The sequence below is a fragment of the Microtus ochrogaster genome, chromosome 22, assembly GCF_000317375.1.
Source record: "Microtus ochrogaster isolate Prairie Vole_2 chromosome 22, MicOch1.0, whole genome shotgun sequence".
In the NCBI taxonomy this organism is placed as follows: Eukaryota; Metazoa; Chordata; class Mammalia; order Rodentia; family Cricetidae; genus Microtus; species Microtus ochrogaster.
Genome location: NC_022023.1, coordinates 7,494,091 through 7,519,632, shown reverse-complemented (window position 1 = coordinate 7,519,632; position 25,542 = coordinate 7,494,091). Strand labels below are relative to the sequence as shown.

General features: G+C 38.8%; 1 protein-coding gene across 7 annotated transcripts in view; it reads right to left on the bottom strand.

Moving 5' to 3' along the window:
* Window positions 1-25,542, bottom strand: part of Dlg2 (discs large MAGUK scaffold protein 2) — a 1,686,730-nt gene that overhangs the window by 883,136 nt on the left and 778,052 nt on the right. For 5 of the 7 annotated variants that reach the window (XM_026784310.1, XM_026784311.1, XM_026784312.1 and 2 more), the window contains one exon: window positions 23,130-23,291. In XM_026784310.1, coding sequence (XP_026640111.1) covers window positions 23,130-23,291 — 162 coding nt within the window. The remainder of the gene's footprint in view (window positions 1-23,129; window positions 23,292-25,542) is intronic. The other 2 variants (XM_026784314.1, XM_026784316.1) reach the window with 1 other exon arrangement.

Below are 25,542 nucleotides of genomic sequence, written 5' to 3'. Positions count from 1 at the left end.
TTCCCGGCAACCACATGGTGGCTCACAACCATCTGTAATGAGGTCTGGTGCCCTCTTCTGGCCTGCAGGCATATACACAGAAAGAACATTGTATACATAATAAATAAATATCTTTAAAAAAAAAAAGAAGCGACTCTGTGCTCTCTCCGTATTGTTTAACTTACTGAGTAGATAAACTAAGAGCCCTGCATCACTCTTACACAGGGAAACTGAGGCTTAGGTGTGCATGCACAGTAGAGCTCATTTTAACTCATGCAATTGCCATTGAAGCCCTCATCTCTCTACCACACTACCTTTGCAGAGGGAACGGGAGCTATTACGAAGTATTTCTTTCCATCAAGAAAATGACAGACATGATTAGGTAAATTTACAATACCAAACGCTGCCTCACAACTAAATGTTTAGCTAATTAGAGCCTATTGTGGGCATTATTAATTCTCAATTATTAATGAAATCCTTTTTTATTATCAAACACTGTTATGACTAGATATTTTAGCTCAGCAAATGAAACCTCATTATTTATTTATCAAAGACACAATTTAAGCTGCACTTCAAAGAGAAAAACCTGAGATTGTGTGGACATAATTGCCAACATTCTTTTTAATCTTTACAGTTTTTTTTCCCTTAAAACCCAAATTGAATTAATTAGAAAGGACCTCTGCAGTATTTTTCCAGGGTTTCAAACCAACCTCTTGCAAATCTGTTTTGTAATCCTGAAATCTTCCCAGAACACTGCTTCTCACTAGGACTTAAATTGATGACCCAAAGGATTCCCTAAATGATGAGGGGAGGCTGAGGGTGTGGGCTTCATGTGACAAATGGCCTATGCACTGGTGTGAGCAGCAACACCCACAGGTGAAGGTCCACATTCTATAATTCTTAAGCCGAGGAAATAAGCCATTTGAAGAAGAGTTTAAACTGAGTTCTTCCATCAAACACTTCGATATCAGGGATATCAAGATCGCATGCTTGACCTTCAGTCTTTTCGGTTCTCTGAGGTTGAATTAGGAAATAATACCTGGAGATAGGAACCAGGACTTAGTTTCAGGAAACTTTGCTCTGAATCTGTCATATGTGGATCCGGAACTAACTCTGTTGGGTGTCTTAAAATTAAGGAGTCTTATGACATAGTTCAAGAGGGTATCAACGTCATAATTATTTTACCTCAGCCTCCTCAGTGCTGGGATTGAAAGTGGGCACTACCACACTCAGCTCTGTGTGTGCGAATCTTTCTTTGTGACTGTTTTCTGTGCATTGGCTGTAAGGATAGTGAATTGTACCTGCTTTGTTGCTCATAAATCAAGGGAACATTCATTCCCTTGAATGAATTCATTCCCTGAAGCTTGCTGCATGCTATCAGTAAAACTGAAAATGCAAATATAAAATTAAAATCACCATTTAGAGATCCTATGATATAGCTGTCTATCTATCGCTGTAAAAACACATATACATACTGTATTTGATATCTTGCATGAGTTTATTAAAATGGCACAATAGAGGTACTGTTTTGAAGCTATGCAGCCTGAAGCTCGGTAAGGCTAATAATGTATTTAAGACTTCAAAACCAGTCAAAGTGCTGAAGGTTGAATCATAAACACTTAATTTGAATTATAGTTAGAACAATTAGTAGCTAGAAAGCTCTGAGCAAGTGTTTAATTTTTACTCAATGTCAGAACCCTAATTTTCCAAACAAATGACAACATCTGCCTTGCAAAATTATTGCAGGCTATAATTAGCATTAAATGTTCCTAGAATGCTTTCCTATGCTCACTAATAAATGCACATTAATCATTATTTTACCACAACTTAATATTGGTAGTAGTACAGAAAAATGTGAGTTTTCTTCAGACATGAGGCAAAACAGCCCGGAACGGCTAGTGATGGAGGCCATAGGTTACATTCTTGCATAGATTACAGCCTGTGTTTAAATATGGTAATTTGAGGAAGAAAGTAGTTTCTGGTCATATTTTCCAGATTGTAATATAGGTAGAAAACAATAAAGTGTGTACCGATCCCATAATCTTGACTTAATATTTACAAAAGGGCTGTTAAAGCTATGCAAGGCAAGATAATGTTCTCCCAACTGGCCACATTCCAATTTCTGAAATGTGTAATTATGCCACCTTCCATGGTAGGAGTAAATTGCAGATGTGGTTGGATTAGGAATACTTGTTTGAGATGTTTTTCTGGATCATTCTGGGCCCATCACAATCATAGGAGTTTTTTGGAGAGTCAGTAAGGACTTAGGACAGAAGTAGAGTCAGAGAGGAATTGCAAAATTCTCTGTTTCAAAAGACAGATTAAATTCATCTACTTCTGGCTGGAGAAGAAGAGTAAAGTTGTCCAGCAAACAAGAAATGATGCAGGAGCCTTTCCTTTGAAGCTAGAAAAGGCAACGGGACCAATTTCCTCCAAGCCTTTCCACCTTGATCTTAGACAAGCAAGGACTCACTTCGTATTCCTGATTTGCATCCATAAGATAGGTAATCATTCTGTCCTGTCTGCCAATGCAACCTCCCTTACTGCAGCCAATGGTGACATTAAGGCATGAGTGGCTCATGTCATTCCACTGACCTGCAATTAATTCTTGTTCATTCTCAAATACTTTAGATGGTAATCTGGCTTCTCAAATAGACATTTCTACAGGAGAGTTGAGCTGAGTAGCCAAGGAAGCTTTCTTTGTTCTTGGAAGATTTAGCATTCATTTCAGGGTAGTCACTAGCTTGTGGTTTCTTTGTTTTCTGCCACTCACATCGTATCCATGCAACCCATCTTCCGTGTTCATCATCACAGTACCATTGTCTTACACAGAAGACACACCTCCTACTTTCAAGTAGCTCACAGTCTGCTAGGCGAATGAGGTAGAAAAATCATTAATAATGCAGCTGAAAAATATTAAAATAGGAGCCAATATCTAGTACTGTGAAAATGCCAAGAAGATAGGTAGTATAAATTTGAGGAGATGCAATGGAGGCTCTAAAGAGTATACAAACTAGGAATTGATATATCATTTATGATGGCATTAGTCAATAGACTGAACATGATCAGTTTGGGATGTACATCTGCCATGTTGAATCCATGTTTTTATCTAGTTTGGTAATGAATGCTATGGAGTGGAAGTGTAGGATCCTGCTGGGACAACCATCTTCCTCCTTGACATTGTAAGGTGTCTGTAAATTTCTTGATTCTTCTATCATTTTTTTTAAACTGAAATCAAAGAGAATCTAATAGTCTATCCTAGGAAACATTAATTTTTCATCAAGGGAAGAATTCCAAAGAAGTCATGTGATCTTAAAATGTTTTCTAAGACATATATGAATTAATTTTAATAAATCAGTGTGCTTTGAATTTTCACAATCCCTGTTGTGAAACTAAAGCCATATTTCTCTTTTATTAGAAGCAACTATATTTTTATTTAACTACCTTAAGTAAAATTTACTCAAATGATTGGAAAAAGATAAAGGGCCCTAATATTTGGCTGGAGATTTTGAAGGCAATTTAATTTATAAAACAATCTCATATCTATAAATATGAAGCGTGATTAGGTTATGCTTCTTCTACTCCAGTTTATGCTGAGCACACAAAGTGACAAAATTTGATGTCTGTTATATAGACACAAATAGCCTATTCTCTATAGAGCAGCCAAATAAACATTTTCAAATGATAGATTACAATATCTTACTCTGATATTTACAATCCTCCACTGGCTTCTCATCTCATTATGAAATCATATCCACTCCAGTCTATAAAATGCATGGAAACTGATTGCCTACCTACCTTAAGCTCCTTGGTACCACTCTGTCTTCACTTTCTGCTATCCCAGAGACTGTTCAACTGCTATACCACCTTTCTGTTCTATGACTGTAGTAGGCAAAACTCAGACACAATAACTTTGCAATAACTGGTGTCTTCATTAGGATTGCTTTCCTCAATGCATACATGGCTAACATCTGCATACTACCAATAATAAATGTCGTAATGTAAAACAAGCAGTTCAGTTTGGGACTCATTTATTTATTTTGTTAATCAAACAATAATTAGAAGTGGTGTCTTGTATAAGGCAATGATGCCACTGTGGAAGTCCAAAATGTTTATATCTGTGCTGACCATGAAAGGAAAAACTACTATTTGATGTGTCTCTTATCAAGCCAGACTTGAACCTAAAAATGTATTTTGTGATATCCAAGAATTCTCAAAGTCATATTGACCATATTCATAAAAAGAAGTATTTTACTCTTTACATTTCATATTAGTAAAATATATTATTCATAAATAATATCCTTTCAATGTGCTATCAATAAATATAAGAATCAGAAATTCTTAAGAGTTTTTATTACTAAGCAAGATGATAACAAGTTTATGGCCAGTGTGGGCTAAATCTCTGGTTCCCATTTCAAAGTAAAATGAAATAAAATAAAAGCATGGCCTAGTGATAGTAGGATGCTTCCTGTGTCTTAAGATATTGCTAAGGGTTTGTGTGAAACAGGTATGACGATTTAAAATTTATTAAAAGAACCTGGTAATCTAACTATAAAGAGATGATATGGTTCAAGTCTTTGTTTACTCATCTGTAAGATGGACTGAAACAATACTAAACTCAGAGAACCATTCTGAAGAATTACTTTCAAATATAGGTAACGTGTAGATTGGAACATTTGGGTACTTTTTAAATTCCAGCTGTTCTTGTTCATGATATTAAAGGAATTAAGCACTCACTCATTTCAGAAAGACATTAGGTTGTCTTCATTCTTTCCTACCTACCCCTCAAAATAAGAGTTTTATTGACATTTAACTAATTATTATAGAATAATAAAGAGTCCTCATAATATTGATTACAAATTGACAAAAATTTGGATATATGAGAACTCTTAGAATGGGAGACATTTAACTAATTCATTTGGAAAGTCCCCACTGAAAGTGGTAAAGATTGTAGAAGTGGAAAGAATTTACTGGGATGGAACGTTTCTTCCCCTCATCATCAAATTCTGTGTCTAAGAGAATTCTAACTGGACTCTAGAAACAGAAAACATATGTGTTTCTTAGAATATGTCTTCTGGATAAGGAAAACTGGTTAAAAACAATTTAACACATTAAGTGGACAAGATGGCGTATTCTAGAAAAATTGAAACTTGTTAAACAAGTTCCTTGCTAGATTGTGAAAAGATGGCTTTATTATTTTATTAAAGTGTGTGTATTTTGTGTGTGTGTGTGTGGTGTGGTGTGCTGCATGCATGCTCACATGCATGTACGTGTCTGCAGATTCAACTGGCATCATGATCCCGTACAACTGTCATTAAAGATGTTTGTAACACACCCAATGGGAATTGAACTTGTGTACTCTTAAATGCTGAGTTATCTCTCCAGCCTTCCTCCTTTCTTCCTTTTGTCTTTCTTTCTTTCTTTCTTTCTTTCTTTCTTTCTTTCTTTCTTTCTTTCTTCTTTTTCCTTTCCTTTTTCCTGTTTTTATTTTTTCCCTGCAGTCCATAAAATAGAACACAGGACATCCTGTATAAGAAGTGCCCCTCTATTCAGCTATGTAAACCCTTAGTTCTTGCTTTTTTATTTTATTTTGAGACAGGTTTTGGCCAATTAGCTCTCGTCAGCCAGTGATCCCCTTGCTTTGGCTTCTCAAGTGCTGGGATTACAGCCATGAATTATTGCTACAACCAGTTTGATAATAATGCATTTTTAAGCAAAAATGTTCTCTTTCTATAAGCCTGATATATGAGAAATTAAATAAGATGGACAAATACATGAATAATATTCATTGGAAATTCAACTTATATTTAATTCAACACAAATGTATCATTTTGTTGGACCATATGCTGAATGACTCCTTCCTTCAGAAACTATGATAAACTAATGTGAATACCAAAACTATACAATACACTTAGGGCTCAAATAAATCTTCAATGAGTGATTCAATTGTGGTACTTACACAGTGACAATTAAAGTATCATGTGGTGCATTAACCATCCAAAATATTGTGAAGCACATAGTCCACTCTTCATTTGCATCCTAACATCAACAATGACCCTGATAATATTGTAATTAATGGAGAGTCTCATTGTGCTTCTTTGGTGCTGAACACAATGAAATAACCAAACTGCTTCTTCTTTTTTAAGTTGTTTTCAAATTAAAATATAATTTCCTTTTTCCCCTTTTCCTTTTCTTCCTCTGACCCTTCCCATATATTACCCTACTCCTTTGCTATCTCTCATATTCATAGTCTCTATTTGTTTCAGAATTATTACAAAATATGTTAGTATAACCAGCTTGGCCTGCTTACTGTTACATTTATGTTCGTGATTTCACAAAGCTTTTATAGCTATATCCTTGAGTAAAATTGGTCTATAATTTCCAAATGCATTGAATTGCTGAGAAGAAAGATGTTCTAGTCTTGACTGTCCTTATGAATGTGAAATTAAATGCAAGCTGTGTCAAAAACAATCTATGAAGTCAATGATTGGACACATGGAAAGGGTAAGTCAAGAGAGACCAATGACCTGCCTGGAGTAGACATGGAAAAGCTTGGGCTGAACCAATTTTATTCCATCTTAAAGTCCTCAGCCTTATCTATTAGTGTGCAAGTGCTAGGGGCAGAAGAAGATAGCAGAGTAGGGGTCTGTAGTTACTGTCCCCTATGAAAAGAAACATCAGTTGAAACAACTGTTCCCATATGAAAGCCAACCCTACACGAATCAAAAACCCAAGAAGAGGGCACAGTACTTCCCTGTGGTCCAATAAGAAGAGAAGCTTTGCAGAGAACGCAGGACAGTTTTGTGGCATCATTCCCATGACCCCAGACAACTCATCACAGAAAGAGATAGCATTTCTTGTGGGAAAGAAAAGGAAAAGTGCACAGGCCTTTGCTATGGACTCCCCAGTTTCCCAACAGCAGAACACAGACTCGCTGTCTAATGCTCCAGACTGATAACTGGCCTCAACCTATTAAACTGTTCTTGATAAGCTGAGACCACACAGATAAGGCTTTAAGGGCTTCAGGATTGATCCTACCTCTGGGCTTCAGCAACCCTGGGATTCCAACTCACTTCAGTGCTATGGAAATCCACAGTGTATCTGTATATCTGCTTATCTATATAGCAGTGGGTTATCTGATAAGCAATCTCAAAAAAATATCCCACGAATCACAGGTACAAAACAAAATACTTAGGAATACATTTACTCAATAAGGTGAGGGATTTTTACTTTAAAAAAAAATCGTAGAAGATTTGATAAAAGAAACTCGAAGAAACATGAGTGAATGAAAAGTTTTTCAGCGTTTATAGAACCCAAAAATATTCTATTGTGAAGATGAACTTTCTGCAAAAAAAAAAAATGGTCTACAGACACAATACAATTTCTTTCCAAATGAGCATCACAAAAAAGCTCTTGAGAAAAGAGCAAAACAGAAGGACGCATGCTTCCTGATCTCACAGTACCTGCACAGTTCAGCACAGGAGCTGAAAGAGCACAGGTTCTGGCATGAAAACACATCCAGGCCTGGGGAGCAGAGCAAGGAGCCCAGAAACAAATCTATACAATCATAACCAAAGGATGTTTGTAAAAGGTGCCATTAACTCACAATGAGGAAAGGAGAGTCTTCAAAGACAGTACTGGGAAATACAGTTATCAAGTTGCAAAAGAATAAACTTTGACCCTTATTATAAATCCATCTAGAAAACTCAACTCTATGTGGATAAAGACCTAAAACTATAAAATTACTTCAAGAACCACATCCCCACAGACAGCTTTGTGAAACTTTCCTTGGTTAAAGGTGTCTTATATTTATGTATATTTTGATATGATCCAATAGACGAAGGAAACAAAACTAAGCTATGCAAATGCAGTCATACCATTCTAAAAGTTTCCTCACAAGAGAAACAATCAGTAGGGCCAAGAGAAAACCTGGGCCTTAAAAATAATGCAAACATTATTTTGAGGACTTACTATCTAAAATCTATAAGGAATTCTTTGCCAGTGTGACTAAGAAGCTCATTTTTAAAAATGAGAATATACTTCAGAAGGCATTTCTCAACAGAGCACCTACAAATGGCCAACAAATGTATATAAAATATGAAAATTAACTAATCATTAGATGAATGTAAATCAAAATCAGGATAAGCTACTATCTCTCACCATTTAGAAAAAGCCGAGCTATCATCAAAGTGTTGGACAGAAATGGTGATTTCACTCAGTGACGGATTCCTTCTTAATATGTACCAGGGCCTGAGTTCATTCCCCAGCATAGATGGAACTAAGATAAAGGACAAACACTGGTGCACATGTGTAGGAAACAGAACCTTTGCATGTGGGAAACAGTTTGAAGGGTCCTCAACCAATAAAATCTACACCTACTAAATGGTACTCCAAACCCACTCTGAATTTTTTGTCCAAAGAAAATCAGTATATCTGTTATAGTTTGAATGTAATTTGCCTCCATAATCTCATAGGGAGTTGCACTATCAGGAGGTGTGGCTTTGTTGGAGTGGGCATGGCCTTGTTGGGGGAAGCATGTCACTGTGGAGGCGGGCTTTGAGGTTTCCTATGCAAAGGATACTGTCCATTGTCTCCGTTGACTTCCATGTTGCCAGCAACATGTAGTGCTCTTGGCTTCAGAACCATGTCTGCCTGAATGGCTCTATGCTACCAATTGTGACGATAAATGACTGAACTTTTACACTGTATGGAAGCTAGCACAATTAAATATTTTCTTCATAAGAGTTGGCGTGGTCATGGTGTCTCTTCACAGCTATAAAATCCCTAACTAAGACAGTATCCAAGATATGTTTGCATATTAATACATATTTCTGTGTTATTCACAATAGATAGGGCATAAAATCAATCCAATGCCTTTCAATTCATGTGTAGATTACAAAAACATAATATATTGTAAACACAATGGACCACTGAGAAGAAAGACATTTTGCCATTTGCAGATACACCGATGAGCCCAAGAGATGTTTTTATAGCTAAAATAAACCACACAGTAAAAGAACAAACCTGCTTATCTCACATGTAGACTCTGGAAAACTTCACCGTTGCCAAGTCAGAGAGTGTAAATGCGGTTACCAGAATCCATGATGTTTAGGGATGAGGCTCAAAGTAGGGATGATGATGGCCAAGGGAGGCAAAATTACACTTATGCAATAGAAATAAGTTTAACAGATACCCGAAATAACACAGCAATTGCAGACAATAGTATATTATATGATTGGAAACTTCTAGGAAAGTAAATTAGAAAGAATTCTCACTGAGAAAATAGTAATCATTAGAATTAATACACATTTTAATTAGCTGGAGTTAGTCAATCCACAAGTGACTATCCTTGGCAGCAGTACGTTATAAATCTTAAAGACATAAAACTTTGTAAGTCAATGAAAGTGATGAAGTACGGAAGACAGATGAGGTCTGAAAGGGAGAGAGAGTAAGCGACGAGGGGGAAGCAGAAGAAATACCCAGCTGTGAGTACTGAAACATGAGCAGCATAAAAACATTTAAACAGTCCACACAAAATGTGCTTAAATACAAAATGCGTTCTTCAACATAAACAATACCCAGAGTGTCAATAGATTTTTACTTAAAAAAAAGGCTCAAAGAACTCCATAATCAGTTCCTTGCACAGATTTCACTACTGAGGTGAGGAGGGCATGTCTGGAGCTTTCCAAACTGTCGTCATCTGCTTCTCGAGGACCTATCTCACGTGGAACATTTATTTGACAGGGAAACAGCACTGGTTCCAACTTCCCCCACTTAAATTGCTAGATTCCCCCCCCCCCAATTAAATCACCCAGTGACAGGAGCAATTCTACTAGACTACTTTCTTAGCACCAGGAGAAGGTAGGAAAGTAACAAGGTAACGCTGGCTACCGCATAAATCACCCTAAGGAACTTCACTCAGTGGCTCTGGATCCAACCCAAAGCCATGAAATACAAGACGATACTGGACGCCGAAGTGAAAAATACCAACTGCCTTTCTCTGAGACTCAGACGTGAGTACCCAGCCACATTTTATGTAACCGTCTGCTAGGAGGATGAGTAAAACAGAGGCTGCCGAACCTGGAAAGCCTCCTACCTACATTAAGCTAATTGAGTTGGAGACATCCGATTCATCACTTTTGCGGCTTGATTTATAATCACGTCTCCCTGCCCTGGAGCAGAAAGGGGAATGTTATGAGCTGGTAAGCCTCAAAATTTCAAAGCCAGCAACTCGGAGTCTGTCAATATCTTAATGGTACAGTGAAAAGATGAATCTGATTCAAGTGTACCACTGTGACCCCAAAGAAAGAATGAATATCTAGTGCTCACTTTATAACTGACGTTTTTCTGTGAGCAGCCTTTTCAAATATTGGAAATCCTCTGTGTCGGGAACCTATGGAAACTGCATGGTAGTTTTAGCAGGTTGATGGGGGTAATTGGAAAGCAGTTCTCTGCTGGGGTGAGACTTTTATTCAACATAAAGGAACCAGTCTTAAGACAGCTGAACTTGAAAAGTACAGATGTGGGCACTCATTGCTCTAGGTTCGCATCACTGGAAAGACTTGAGACAGTAACTAATAAGCGAAACAATTGTCTTGGACCGTACATGAAAAACAGAGAGAGAGGAGGAGCAGGCATGGAGGTGCTGCCTTGCTGAAAGCAGTCTTCAGGAGCCTGTGCATGCTGGCCTTCTGCCCCGAACCTGCCCCGAGCCTGTGGGTCTTTTCTGTTCGGATCTGTTGTAGAGCCTGACATGCTTTGTAAAGACAAAGAAATGGGAATGTAGTTTCTTATTTTTCTGACACTCACAAAGTGCTTCTCTTAGAGAAGGGCAAAGATTTCTTAACCAGGCGAAAAGTCTGAGCCAGAGAAATGAGAATCATAAATTCTCAGGGATGAAGGGGAACTTTTATCCATCCAGATATTCTTCACCTCAACTCTATGGTTCTTAGAGCCCATGAAAGGCTTCATATAATCCATTTCTTTCTGAAATTATGTGTAGTTTTTTTGTATGGATTGTTAGTTTTATTTGAAAAAAAAGAACATAATTTTTATTTTCTCAAGGGTCTAATAACTTGTAATCATTCAAAGTATAGTTCCAGACCCTGTCACCTGTACCATCTCTATGACAGTCCACTGAGGTTGCAGGCTTCCTGGTTTTTGGAGCCTTCCTCCCTCCCTTCCACCCTCCTTTTCTTCTTTCATTTCTTCCTTTGTCTCGTTCTTTCCATCCTTCTCCCCACAACCCAACCTCTCCCTATGAGCCAGGCTCCCATATATTCCAGGATGAACCCGATCTCATTATGTAGCTGAGGATGATCTTGGACTTCTGGTCCGCTTGCTTCCACCTCACAAGAGCTGGTATTATGGGTGTGTGCCACCTTGTGGGGATCAAACCAAAGCTACTTTATGTGCTACCAAATTAACAACAAAGCTACACCCCTAATCCCCAGAGGAGGCACAGAATGTTCTGCTTCCTCTCTGAATACAAAGAGGAATCATTACAGGAAGTTCACTCCTTAATGAGGCAAACCGATCCATCTCTGGTGAAAGTATTAAATTTTTCTTTTACAAAAGTATGCGATTCTGCTGCTCTTCTCATTGGCACTTGAGGTTTCCAAGTTTATATTAAATGCATAGAATACTTTCTTGATTCATACAATTTTAGGACAAGACTTATCTTGTCCACCTGAGCTGGCTATCCTCCAAGGACAACTTCATGCCAGCCTCTGTCCTCACATTTGAGCTGGCTTTAACCCATGCTAAGTTTATTTCTCCCTCTCCTGGAGAACTCTCTCCCCGAAGGGAACTTCTCAGATCCTAATGCTGCACTCTGCAGTCATGCAGAGCCACACAGTCTCCCTTTGGTGGTGGTATGACCTTTCCTTTAGTGCGTCTACATTCTGATGACAGCGACTCTCTGCCTCTCACACACTCACCCCTCCCTCAGCTCGCTCTCTCTCCATGCCGCAGCTGCCTTCTCACGGGTCATTCTGAGCAAGAGAAAATGAAAGGAAAATGGACAATACAGAAATAGGAAGTGAGCCAAAAGCAACCACTGGGTTTGGTAAAGATGTGAGGGGGACTTTAAGCATAAGATTTAAGCTGGCGAGCAACAGTCTCCTTCACTTGAATGGCTGTTGTAAGCGTGCTTATTATTGCACTCAGGGAATACATGTAGAACTGGTCTTATTACTATCCACCTGACACACTTATGACATCAATCCTTCCCCATAATATCTCCTCCCACCGCAATTCCCTGCATGGAGAAGGAAGCATATAAGAGAATTAGCCACATCAGCATTGCACGATGGGTATGCGCCCATTTAGTCAGTCCGCGGCAGACATTTATCAGACTGCCTGCCGTAGAATTGTAGCGCTTCGTTCCAATAACCATTATTCCACTTAATAATGGCCCCAAGCCACAAAAGTAATGATGCTGACGGTTGTATTCCGATAAGCTGCTGTGGCCTTGAGAATGTATTTTATAGCAAATACTTGATGTTTGCTCGATTTTTATTAGTTGTTTTTGATTCCTAATTGTGCCGAGTTTGTAAGCTGAACTTTACCCTAACTACGTATCTATTGGAGAGCACCGTAAAGAGAGAACTGCCGCCTGAGGCATTCAGAGAGGTCTCTGAAGACATTCCCCAGGGGCTGGTAGATGGCGCTACTGCCGTTGATTGGACGGTGGCAGCACTTCAGCTTTCAGTGTTCTTCAGCGAGAAGTTAATACTCATTTTAGAAAAGTTATTGTAAAAGCTTTGTGTTGCTTACTAGTCATTAAAAACTACTCATAGAAGTGTCTTAAGAGTCAGTGGAAACTTAGACCGCCACCAAAACTAGTTATTATATTAAATAAGCTCTTTCATGCATACCATGAAGAGTTGGAAATAGAAAATCTCTTTGGGGTTCAGTTCTTATTTCAAACTGACTTTCATAAGTGGTCTCGACTTTACCTACAATCCAAAACTGGCAAAAAGCCCTAACACACTCAAGGATTAGTCGATTCACAAGTAACAAATTCTGTTTCTTCAGAACACTTTTGGCAAGAGTCAGCTAGCCTGGGAAATCAAATCAGCTCACTAAATACAGGCACCTTCCTTGAGAGACAGAACAAGTCATTTCCCTTTTCCCTAATGTGTGTATTGCGTGTATGTATGCGTGTATATGTGTGTGTTATATGCTATATAATATTTTTTCTTTTAAGAAACTATTTTCACCCTTTGAGGATTTTACATCATGTATCTTGATTATATACACCCCCGCTCCCATCCATTCTCTCTTAAATAACATTATGTGTTTTTCTGTGACTATTCCTGCAAAGGAAACCAAAAGCAGCCATCTGAAATGCTATTTGCATTTATTCAGCTTATATAGCTTCTGATAACCAAATAATTTACACCATCCTATTGTTGTTCCTAATGGAATTTAAATTCTTCACAGAATATGATCTGAGCTTTTACTTACTGTATCGTTTCTCATTGTGCATACTAAATGCTTCTCACATCCCTGGCAATCACTCAGTAAATGGATTTTTGGGCTCAAAGTTCTCCAAAGTCTATGTGGAAGTCACAGAGAGATGTCTGAGAATATAGAGCCTCAGGCTAGAATCAGTAAGAGGGGACACTGGCATGATTCAAATTCATATTGAAGTCTGAAAACCACTGCTCTATATAATTTAATCATTAATAATGCAGCCACCACAGACAGTGGAAGGAGACATCCCCTAGAAGGGGACCACATCCAGGCTCTGATAGTCTTGGCGAATATGATTTTGAGGAACCCTTGAACTTCCTTCTCTGGACATATTTTCCTTCTGGTCACCACTGTTGCCACTTAAGCATGGGGAAGTTGGGCCAGCGCAGGGGCCTTCCAATGCCCTCATTCCTCCTCACAGAAAGAAATGCCTTGGCAAAATGATCCGGCATATATCTACACACTGACACGAGCATCTTTATGATGTATTATGTTCACTATTTTACTCTCTATTTACCCAGTATATTTATCTGACAAGTGCTGAAGGGTCAGAAGGCCTAGGAGAGGCCTGACTTTAATTATTTTCACTGTTCCTTCTGTCTGGAGACACTCATTTGCTGGTAACATAACAATCTAACAATGAGAACTCTGTTGTCACACGAGCTGGATTCATGCCCAACATCTCTCAAGTAGTAACGGTGAGCACAGAACAGCTTCCTGAATACTGTATTCCATTTCCTCACCCATAAGGGAGGAATAATAACACAGATGTCCTTATATCTCCTAGAGCTTCAAAAAAGTATGTTTCTTCATGCTTTAGTAAATTCTTATTTGGACTGTTAAAAACCCAGATTATGCCCACAATTCAGTGGCTATACTTTATTTGGCCTAAAATAAAATCAACTTGCATAGGAAAGATGACTATTTGAATAGACATTGTTGCTTACCTGAAATGAGGTCATACTATAAAATCCACAAAGATTGGGATATGATGACAATAATCGATACCTATTTACAGCTCAGAATTTATAACATTATATTTCAATTTTTCCACACATATGTGCATTTTCTGTTTTTTTTCATGGAAAAAGAATTTAATTTACTGGGTACTTGCTAAGAGTGAAGGGTGACTCTAAATATTACTTCTTGTTTATGAACTATAGTGCTTTTTACCACAGGTAATCCTGCCCTATTGTGTACTAGAGAGGAACACATTAATATCGTTATAATAGGTCACACTAGCAGGTAACAAAGGCATGCCTGAAACTCAGGAACTGTTGATTCTAAATCTCTTTTACTATCCAAATTATACATGCTTTTGCTTTTGTGATTAGCTAGGAGTCAGTTTTGATATTTATTTACTTAACTACCATGCTAGTTTGGAATGATTTAAAGAGTTCTTTGCAAAGGAGAAATAGTTGGCAGCATCCTTACTCAAAGGGCACAACTACTTCATTATTTAATGGGGAAGACGGTCGAAGAATTGTGGGTAACTTAAGAGCGTCAATAACACCAGCATCACCACCAATAACAGGAGAGGTTTCTCATTCATGGGAAGCTTCTGTGGACTTTAGTACATTTATTTGTTTTCCTTAGTTATAACAGAGGCCTTGGCAGTAATGAGAGTTTAGTCTTGTGAGAAGTTATATGGACAAATGAGTTAACTCTTCAGGGACATTTCCATACATGGCCTGTATTAATAGTCATCCAAGATTAGTCTAAAAATCTTTTGTTTTTTAAAAAAGTATTGTGTCATGTATATATGTACATATATATTAATCTAATTTCTTAAAATTTGCTATTGCTACTATTTCATAGATGAAAAATGCAGGAGGCTTGAGTACTATCCTCTAGTCCATCTTTCAAAAGTCATAATAAATACAATGTGGGCTTCATTCTATTAATAATTGTTTTCTCTTTCAAATGCATATTGCACCAGTATATGCAAGCCAGGTAGCCTCAGGACTAACATAAAACTCTTCTAAAGCAGGGTTTCTCACTATCCTAGATCTTACCAATTAGGTAGATTGACTTTGATTAAACTCAGGTTCTCCTGTCTGTGAGGCAAGCGCATTAACCACAGAGCCATTTAACTCTCTTTAGACCCTAGATCAGTGGTTCTCATGCTATGGGTTGTGAACCCTTTGGGGCCAAAGAACCCTTTTATGAGGCCACCTAAGATCATTGGAAAACACAGATACTTACATTACGATTCACAACAGTAGCAAAATTACAGTTACGAAGTAACAGCGAAAATACTGTTATGGTTGGAGTCAGTACGACATGAGGAACTGTATTAAAGGGTCACGGCATTAGGAAGGTGGAGAAGCCCTGCCCTGGAGACAATTCTTGAATGGTGAGAGGCGACGACGGGTCTTATTCTCCTACTTTTTTTCTTTTATTTCAACATCTGGACTAAAGAATTAATATATTCAGGATAAACCGCTGTGGCCCTTTCCAATTAAGGGAAAAATCATGGCAAGATAGGTTCTGTTTGTCTAGAATTCCAACCAGGAGCTTTGTGTTCTGAGAGTATGCATTTTTCTAGGCCACGTACCACTCAGCCACCTCCTCTTACCAGGCTTAGGCACAGAACAAAACGCATTATCACAAGTATGCGCACCTCTGCCAAACCCTTCTGGTGTCTTTATTAACTACATTCTTTTCAATTTAGCCTCACAAAGCTCAGCTTCTTCCCATCAGACCAGATGCCTGCAGCAACAGCTCAGCTGCTTCCGCCATCTAGTGGCAAGAAGTGGAAGTGAACAGGTTTTATATTATCCAGACTTGCTAATACTGTAAAATGGCAAGAAGCAGCTTATTTCTTTTCTAATCATTGGTATTTCTAAAAATACCACATCTAGAAAGGACAAATGAACACTGCTTTTAGCAGCAGGTCAAGACCTCATGACTTCTGGGGTCAAGTGCAGCTTTTGGGTGTTTTCTGATCATTTTTCTTTCCTGTGGACAAAGTATTTATCACGTACTATGCTGTTTATGAGGCACCTACTGCTCGACCAACACAATCTTGGGCAGAAGGTTATATTCTTACGTAAAGAGTACATGGCTCTCTTTTATTAGAATTACTTAACCTCCGTTAAAAATTGGAAATATCACTCCCAGGCAAACATGGTGATGTGACTTACTGCTTTCTGACATCCTTACTTCCCTTTTCCCACAGTCCTGGGTGCTGTGAATGGTGCCTGTTTCTCAACCCTCAGTATTTATCCCTTTTCTGAGTAACCCAACTCATAAAGCTTATGCTACAGGGAAGATGTGTGTATTTCTATTTCTCCATTAGACTCTTCATTCTTTTCCTCTTTGTTTTTTTTGGTGGGGGATGGGGAAACGGGAATCACATCTCAGCCCTCATATATGTTAGACGGATGCTCTATCAGTGAGTTTCTTAAGAAGGCAATTTAATTCACTCTATATATTTGTTTTATGCAGTTACCAAAAATGAAAGCACTATTTAAGCTCTTCCTTTCTCTCTTCTACCTTCACTATTTAATACGTCTCAGAGACCTGATGATTTCTGTCCTAAACAGTCAAATGCATTGCTCCTCCATGCTCGGTGCCTCTACTCCATCTCAGAGCTCATCCGCCTTACTTTCTCTGAGATGCTCTTCATTCTGATCCCTTGCTTTTCCAGTTTTTCCTCAACCCTGCAACAGCAAGCGGATAAATGTGTGATTTGCATGAAGGCCTGTGTCACTTTCTATTATAAATGTTGCAGTCACTCCTTATTACTTAGAAGATAAAGTCCAATCTTCTCTGAACTCTGTCCACCACCTCCCTTGCTTTCTGACATGCCCCTCACCCACCTTCTTCCCTGTAATTTGTCCTTAGCATTTTACCACTCTTCCCCATCCAAGTACCTTCAGTTCCCAGAATTCTTGGACATGTTATATAATTGCTGGACTTACGGGCAGTTTTGACCTTCACTCCTTATCTTCTATAAATCCCCTCTAAAGTTCTTTCTCTGATCACAGTCACCTCCTATCCAGCCAGAGGGGGAACATTAAAAGTTAATTCTAGGTCTTTGGAGTACACCTCTTCTTTGCTACTTCATGACATACAACAAGGCATTGTGTATGTGTCACTCCAAACCCAGCAGTCTAACTAAATCATGTAAGAAACCAGAAGATGAGTGTTTGTATCTCACAGCATAACATAGAAGAAAGTATACCTCAGGAAGCCAAAGATGGTGTGAGGAATGACTCAATACATACATTTTTTTCTTAATGCCTAGGATAATAGCATCTTGGAAATGTTGGGCATTTTACCCAAAGTTACACAGACTGAATATTTGTTTGGCTCTGAACCCCATAGTGGTTTATATAACCACACTAAATTCTGAATGAAAATGACAAAACCTGGATTAACCAGGATATGAGGTGCTGATGTAGACAAAGATGGGAATACTCAGATACTACAGCACAGAGATAAAAATCTAGGAATTTGCCCCTAATTTCTAGCTTATAATATTACTGTATTATGAATTCATACATTTAACAAATAATAAGGTCTTGAAAACAATAGTGAATCTTTCTATTTTTCTTTATTATTGTAAAAATGTTTGTATTATTTTTCTTAAATGTCAAAGAATTATATGAATGAACACAATATCGTTTTTACATATAAAGAAACTAAATCTTATCAAAGCTAAAACTCAAGTTTGCTCAGATAGCTAGAAAGTAGAATACATGTATTTGAATATAGCTGCTTTAATCCCAGGGCCAGAGGGAAGCTTTATATCACGTTCCCCATTGTTTGTGTTAGATAGTCTATGTGTCTATTACGGTTTTTCCTGGGTCATATCTGCCTAGCCAAGACATAATTTAATTCAGAAGAAAAAGTTCCATGAACAAATGCATTTAGGAAATATTTTTCTCTAGCCATATCCCCATCTCAGAGGTTGCATTGCATATTATATTAAAATGCTCTGAGAAATTTCATGCTTACTTAACAGGTTTCGCCATGCAGATGCGTTGAAACATATATCTTTTTTATTTTCCATATGCTGCTAATGAGATTCTACCAAACGCACGTGTGAAGACCTAGTCTAGTTTCCTCGCCGATGCCAATGGTGAGAAAGAAGGGAAGGAAAGCAGCAATGCTACAATCAACAGACAACGTAAACTGAAGATGTAGTGCAGAAACTAACATCCAGAAACTAAACATGTGTACAGTGTAAAGCAACTACCATGCCTTACTAAAACAATAATGATAGAACTCTATATTGCCCAAAAAATGGGATAACAAAATTAAGCCCATTTCCAGACTATAACTGTGCCAGAGACATTCACTCTGTGTGCTGTAGGCTATGATGACCAATACAGTGCGCTCCAAACTAAGAGTGAGGAAGAGGTCTCCCAGTATCCTCAGTTTGTGCCTCTCCATGAGAAAGCCCTGGCCATGCTAGGAAGAAGATAGAGAAGTAAGCCATGTTTGATGCTTGTGTATGCTACCTTCTTTCAGATTGAAATTACCCTAGAATGCCCAGTTATCTACTGTCCACAGATTCTCCAACGCTTTGAATAGCTCTCCCTCCAAACTCACTAACTCCACATTCTAGGAAAGTTTCCCAGTACCCTTCATTCTAGTCTCAATAAAAGCTAGAAGGGTGATCAATTGTGTAACTAATACAATTGCTACCAATTTGTAAAAGATAACTTTCAGTTTTCTAGTCACTGACTGCTGATTCTAAGATGACTCTCAGGAATTTTAATGTGCCCTAGGAAATGCCATCAATTTTCATCACGAGATAGCACAGGTTTTAGAACATGGCCAGATTTCAGATAGGTTGATATTGGAGAAAGGAGAACATGTGGAATGCAGGACAATGGAATTCTGTATCAGAAAACATTAGGCAATGGAGAATTGAATAGAAATTAAACCCTCTCTCCATCACTTGCTCACTAATAAATCCTCTGTACAAAGCACCCTGGCACCCAAAGGTCCACAGAGTTTAAGATGAAGGGATCTGAGTTTGCAGACTAAGAATGACTAGCAAAGTAATTAGAACTCAACTTCCCAGGGCAGTAATATGCATGTTTAAATCCATGTTCTTTGCCTGTCCATAACCTGATGCATGGGGCTGACCCTTAGTTTACACTTACCAAACAGACATAAAGGGGAGAGAAAATTTCTCATGCCTTATTATAGGCCAATTTATTTTTTATTTTATTGTGGTTATGGGCTGGTTTCTTTTATGGAGCATTCTAGATAGCATCTGACAAAAAAGCATCCCCATCTTGTGGCAAGGAAAACAAATTCCCTTCATCTCGTTGCTAAATTGCATGCTTCTTTCCAACTCCGTACTTCACACCGGCCCAGGCACTTTAATGAAAACCAGCTAAGCAAGCTAGTTTATCACACTGGCAGCTGGTGAGCAGCAAAGGCAAGAATCTTGGGACTGAGGCATTAGGCAATAGGAGAAGGACAGAAATGATACCAAACCTGTAAGGTTAAGATTCGTCAGCCCATGAGTCAGAGAACACTCAGTGTGATATTTAAACTGTTACGCAGCAATCTTATCCTCTGATTTTGACATGCCATGTGCAAATTCCCAATTAATACCAGAGAGCTGCCTGGTTTGCTCAGGAGAATTCTGGGGGCTTTGTGTGCTGTGACTCCTTCCTCTTGTCTCTGTCTAGTGTTCAACACAGGAACACTAGACAGATGGAAAAGAAGCACCAAGTTTGACAACACAATGTGTACAATTGAGAATTTGTACGTGCTTAACATTTTTCTGATTTCAGTAGGTTTGCTTTGCGTGAAAACAGCACACCAGTTACCCAAACACTAGACCTGTGATAATAGAACAACTTCTTACCACCTTGATGAGAAAATTAGTCCCACTCCTGTGGAAATGCATGATCTTGGACTTGACATGCCTGGTTAGGCTGAAGCTACCCCTGCTGGGAGGTGAACCCTTCCTTCCTGTGCCTCTCTTTCGACGTATCTTCATTAGCTTACGTCAGTGGCCGGAGTCAGCCATGGCAGGCATATTATGACACAAAATAGTGGACTCCATAAACAGGGATGATTGTCTCAAAAAGGGTATATATTTCTTGCTATCATTGCTGCCAGAGGAAAGTGCTACCATCTATTCTGCCAAGATCATCTAAAAAACACATCCTGCTTAGTATATATCTCTAAGACGCCCAAAGCAAGCAAACCTTAGCCTCACAAGAGCTACCTCATGGCCTCAGAATAAGAGTCCTGAGCAAACCTTTCTTTTCCAAGTATCTTGGTGGCTACTCACCCTGAACGTGTAGCTTTAACCAGGGAAGAAAAGCTGTTTCTCTCCTTGGTATTTCATATGAAAAGCTTATTATTCATACACGGCTACTTTAAAATCTGATTTGAGGAAACCAGTAAAAATCACCATTATGCTACAATCTTAAAACTAGTAAAACTTGATGAATATGGAGTACACGAGAAGTTACAAGGAACAGGAAACCCAGTGTAAAGCCACTGAACTTGGGCTGCTAACACAGCTCAGTGGGTAAAGGTGTTGCCTATGCCAGGGACCTGAGTTGGATCCTTAGAGTCCAGCTGAAGGTGAAAGGAAAGAGCTGACTACCCTGACTTCCACACACACATGCACACTGTGGCACACATGTGCACCCCTCACACTGAATACCCATATAGTAATAACAACTCGAAATTAAAAATAAATCATTGAAATTACAGATAGCTATTCTAATATATCTGTAATGGAAAGAATAAAGGGCCAATAGAAAAATATAAAGAAACACACACACATAACATACACACAACACACACACACACACACACACACACACACACACACACACTAAATTAACCTGTAGAAAAGCAAACTTTTAAGATTTCCCAACAGATATTTCCCAAATGAAGTGTTGAATGGTGTAACAGAGGACACAATCATCCAAATCACACAAACTTATTGGACCTTTCTTATTCATTCTTTCTTTCTTTCTTTCTTTCTTTCTTTCTTTCTTTCTTTCTTTCTTTTTTCAAAGCAGGGTTTCTCTGTAGCTTTGGAGCCTGTCCTGGAACTAGCTCTTGTAGACCAGGCTGGCCTCAAACTCACAGATATCTGCCTGCCTCTGCCTCCCGAGTGCTGGGATTAAAGGCGTGCGCCCCCCCGCCCCCCCAGCCTATTGGACCTTTTCTTATCCATCATATACATGCTGAAGACAATGACCTAATTTAAGAACCCACAGTAATTAGTGCTTAGTTTATTCTATTCTACCATAACCAGACTACCTTTAGTTTGATTAGTGTATAGTCTCATTTTTTTGTTTGTTTGTTTGGTTGGTTGGTTGGCTGGTAGTTTGCTTGAGACAGGGTTTAGCTATTTCTTGATGCTTTCTGAAATTATATACATACAAATAATATTATATAAACTGAGCACCCTTAAAGAAAAAGAGGCCACAAATTTAGTAGTGAGCAAGCAGGGTATGTGGGAGAGGTTTGAGGAAGGAAAGAAAGAGGAAAACTTCTGCAATTATATTTACTTTCAAAAACATTTAACAATTAAAATTAAAAAATTGTGTGTGTGTGTGTGAACGTGGGTGTGTGTGTTCAATAGTATATTTGGCAATCAGAGAACAACCTGGGGTGTCAATCCTTTCCTTCCTGCAAACTAGCTGGAACCCCAAACTTCTAGGGACTGTCTAGTCTTAACTTTCCATTTCTAAAGGGTGGAGTCGGAGCCAGGATTCCTTTGTCTATGTGTTAATCTTTTATGTGGGTTCTGGACATTTGAACTCAGGTCCTCACACTTGCAAGCAAGTAATTTTACTCATGAAGTCCTTTTCTCATTCTCTAGTGCAACTTTCATAGCTGTTTTTGTTTTGTTTTTATTTTTGAATTTTGGTACTGATACAAAGAAGTACTTTTAAAAAAAACAGTGATCTGATAATAAAACAAATCTTGCTAGTAACTGAAGGATTAGACAGCATGGTTTCTTTTTAAAAAATTATTGAATGCTTACACATTTTAATCAAAAAGTACAAAAATCGAGTAGCTTCAGGCCGATAGATAAAACAGCAACCAAGGAGCACAGGAAATTCTTATTCTCACTGAATTGCCTCTTCTCAAAATATCACTAATCAAATATTGCTTATAATTAAAATGTTTAAAGGTAGAAAGTGCCGAGGAAAGTGCGATATCAAACAAAGGGACACCTTGGAAACCATTTTCCCTAGAATAAAATCAAGGTGTTGATGAGCCAACTCTCAAACGTTTTCAATTTCCGTTTAGGCAAAAAGGCGTCATTAGGAGAGATTAGGACAGATCTACTTCCCTTGTTTCATTTTGGTCTAGACGTGCTGACGGAAGGAAAGGGTTTGAGCAAACTGTGGCATGCTGATGTGTTTTTCCTTACTTTACTGCTCACAGGGTTGGTTTGTTTTCCCTATCAGGTTTTCACTCTTGAATCTTTGCTTAGACCTTTCTCAGCAACTGAAAGGATTTTCCAGACATCCAAACAATGGTAATAAAAATATTTCCCAGAATTACCAGGTCGCGTTCCAAACCACGGAAAGCATCCTTACAATCAGTGGCCACGATTCTGTTTTTAAAAGTCTCACTGAATCAGGCCCACACAATTGCCTTTAACCATCAGGACCTACGAAAACCACCAGCTATGAAGTATAAAGAGCAACATGACTGACCTTCAGGGGAGAGATATGAGACTGTAGGACGTATCCGTGGACATTTTCTATTTGCGAGAGGTTCTTCTCCGATACGTGCACCAGTTCTGGCCCTCTTACTTCATGAGTTAGCCGAGGTAAGGAATGATCGTGTGGCCCGTCCTCATCTTGGTAGCGATACTTCTAGGAGTAAAGAAAAGAGGGAAGAGATGCATCAGTGTTGAGAGGGATTCCAATAGTTTGGACTTAGCAGGACATACTGTATGAGTACAGTTGGCTTTGCCAAACGTGAAACTGCAAACTCTTCCAGGGGTCACCATATACCCGGTCAAGTCTAAATAAAACTGCATCGGTATTAAACAATGCTTACTATTTTGTCATGACAATATACTCTATTTCTGAGACAAAGAAAAATTGGTAACAAATAAAACTGAGAAAATTTATTTAGACAGAGAGGAGCTATTTCTTTAAATAAGAAGACTAGCTACAGAGTGGCTAATACAGTTCCGTCATGGATGGAAACACCGATGGAAGCGGAGAGGAAGAAATTAGAACTCTTATGTCTTACTCAGACACTTAATTTTGCTGCTGAATGTGTCAGAAGTTTAAATTTCCTTAGACAATGAGGGGGAAAAGTGCCACCCACAATATTTCTATAAGCTTGAAAGGAAAAGTAATTGCTCTTTCTTCAGTCCAACCCCTATGAAGAACACGGCTTTGGGTTTGCTGCATTCCTGAACAAAATATTACCATTTCTAGAAACTAAGCTAGTTTTTAAAGAACTTCAAAAACCCAAACAAGACTTTGCTCAGATGACGACTGGAGGCTGAGGGAAGACTTCCTTCTCTTTTGTTTTCTTTCTCTCTGCGCTCACCAATCCTCTGCATCCCCAGAACAGCAAGGGACTTATCTGGCAAATAAGTCACTTTTCATTCTATGAATCTTTGGCTAGTTGCTAATGCCATTTCAGGTTCCTTTGGGGGTGCTTGTTAGTAGTAGCAAAGAAAGGGGGCAATGAGAAAGAAACCTCTGCTTTGAAATTTATGCCCTACTCTTCTCAGCTCCTTGCCTCCGTGTGATCTACGAGAGAAGACTTATTCTATGTGAACAAGCGTTACTTCTTTCATCTTTCATGAGAGCAGAAGCAAAGATAATGCTCCTGCCTGGAGGACCGCAGTCCTATCTCTTCTGTTCTCATTTCCTTTGGAGCATTTTGTCTCTGCCTTCAGGACTCTTCCCTGTTTTCAAGCTTAAGCTTCCCTTCAACCCTGGATTCCAACAAAGAAACTTTTTATATCTGCAATGAACAGATTGAATCAGATTGGGCATTATCTCATTGGAAGTCCTCTGCTACTGTTAGGAATGTCAAAAGATGCCCCAACCCTTTGTATCCTCTTGGATGTCCCCATAACATTCTACACTGATTCTACTCAGTGAATAACAGCTATATTGTAACTGTGTGCCCATGCCTTTACAATTTGTGATTGCCTGGTGGAAACAGATTTATCTCTGACACTTCAGTCTCTACATGACGTGAAGTGAGAGACCCATGTCTATGAGGTTAATGGAATGAACTTTAAATTATCTGATCAAGGCTATGGTCCATCTAAGCAAAATCCCACCAGGCAGAAAGAAAATGCCTGAAAATATCTTCATCTTTTTTCCTACCACAGACTCTTACATGAATGAACTAAAATGAACAAGTCTCACCAGAGGCTGTTTTAGTTCACTCTTCTGATAGTAGCGTGTGAGTCAGAACCGTCCCAAAGTGCCCAGAATTCAGAGGAGCATAAACATGCTTGATCCAGCACAGGAGGTTCTCTGGCAATTTGGAAGGTGTTGCAGTGCTGGCACAAAGTACATCACAGCTCCAGGAGTTGTAAGTGTGCCAAGTTCTCATAAATAAAAACCTGTTTATCTTTTGTTGAACAAAATGTGCTCTACTCCCTGTGCCCCGCTTGCGTCAGTGGTGGGCACAAGATTGACAGAAGAGAAAGAGAGAGGAGAAAACACGGAGATAGGGCTAGAGGCAGAGGGGAGGAAGAGAAGTGAGGTGGGAAGGGATATAAATCAGGAGCCGAGGAAAGTCAGAAAACACGGAGATAGAACTAGAGGCAGAGGGAGGAAGAGAAGTGAGGTGGGAAGGGATATAAATCAGGAGCCGAGGAAAGTCAGAACATGCCTGTGTGCTTCTGAGTTCCTGGTGACACTGGGGTATCTTTCAACTAGAAGATACCATCTGAAAACCCTTGCAAAGAATGTGAAAGATGTTCACTATCAAAGCTATGCCAAGGGGACTGGAGAGATGGCTCAGTGGTTAAGAGCATTGCCTGCTCTTCCAAGGTCCTGAGTTCAATTCCCAGCAACCACATGGTGGCTCACAACCATCTGAAATGAGATCTGATGCCCTCTTCTGGCCTGCAGACATACACAC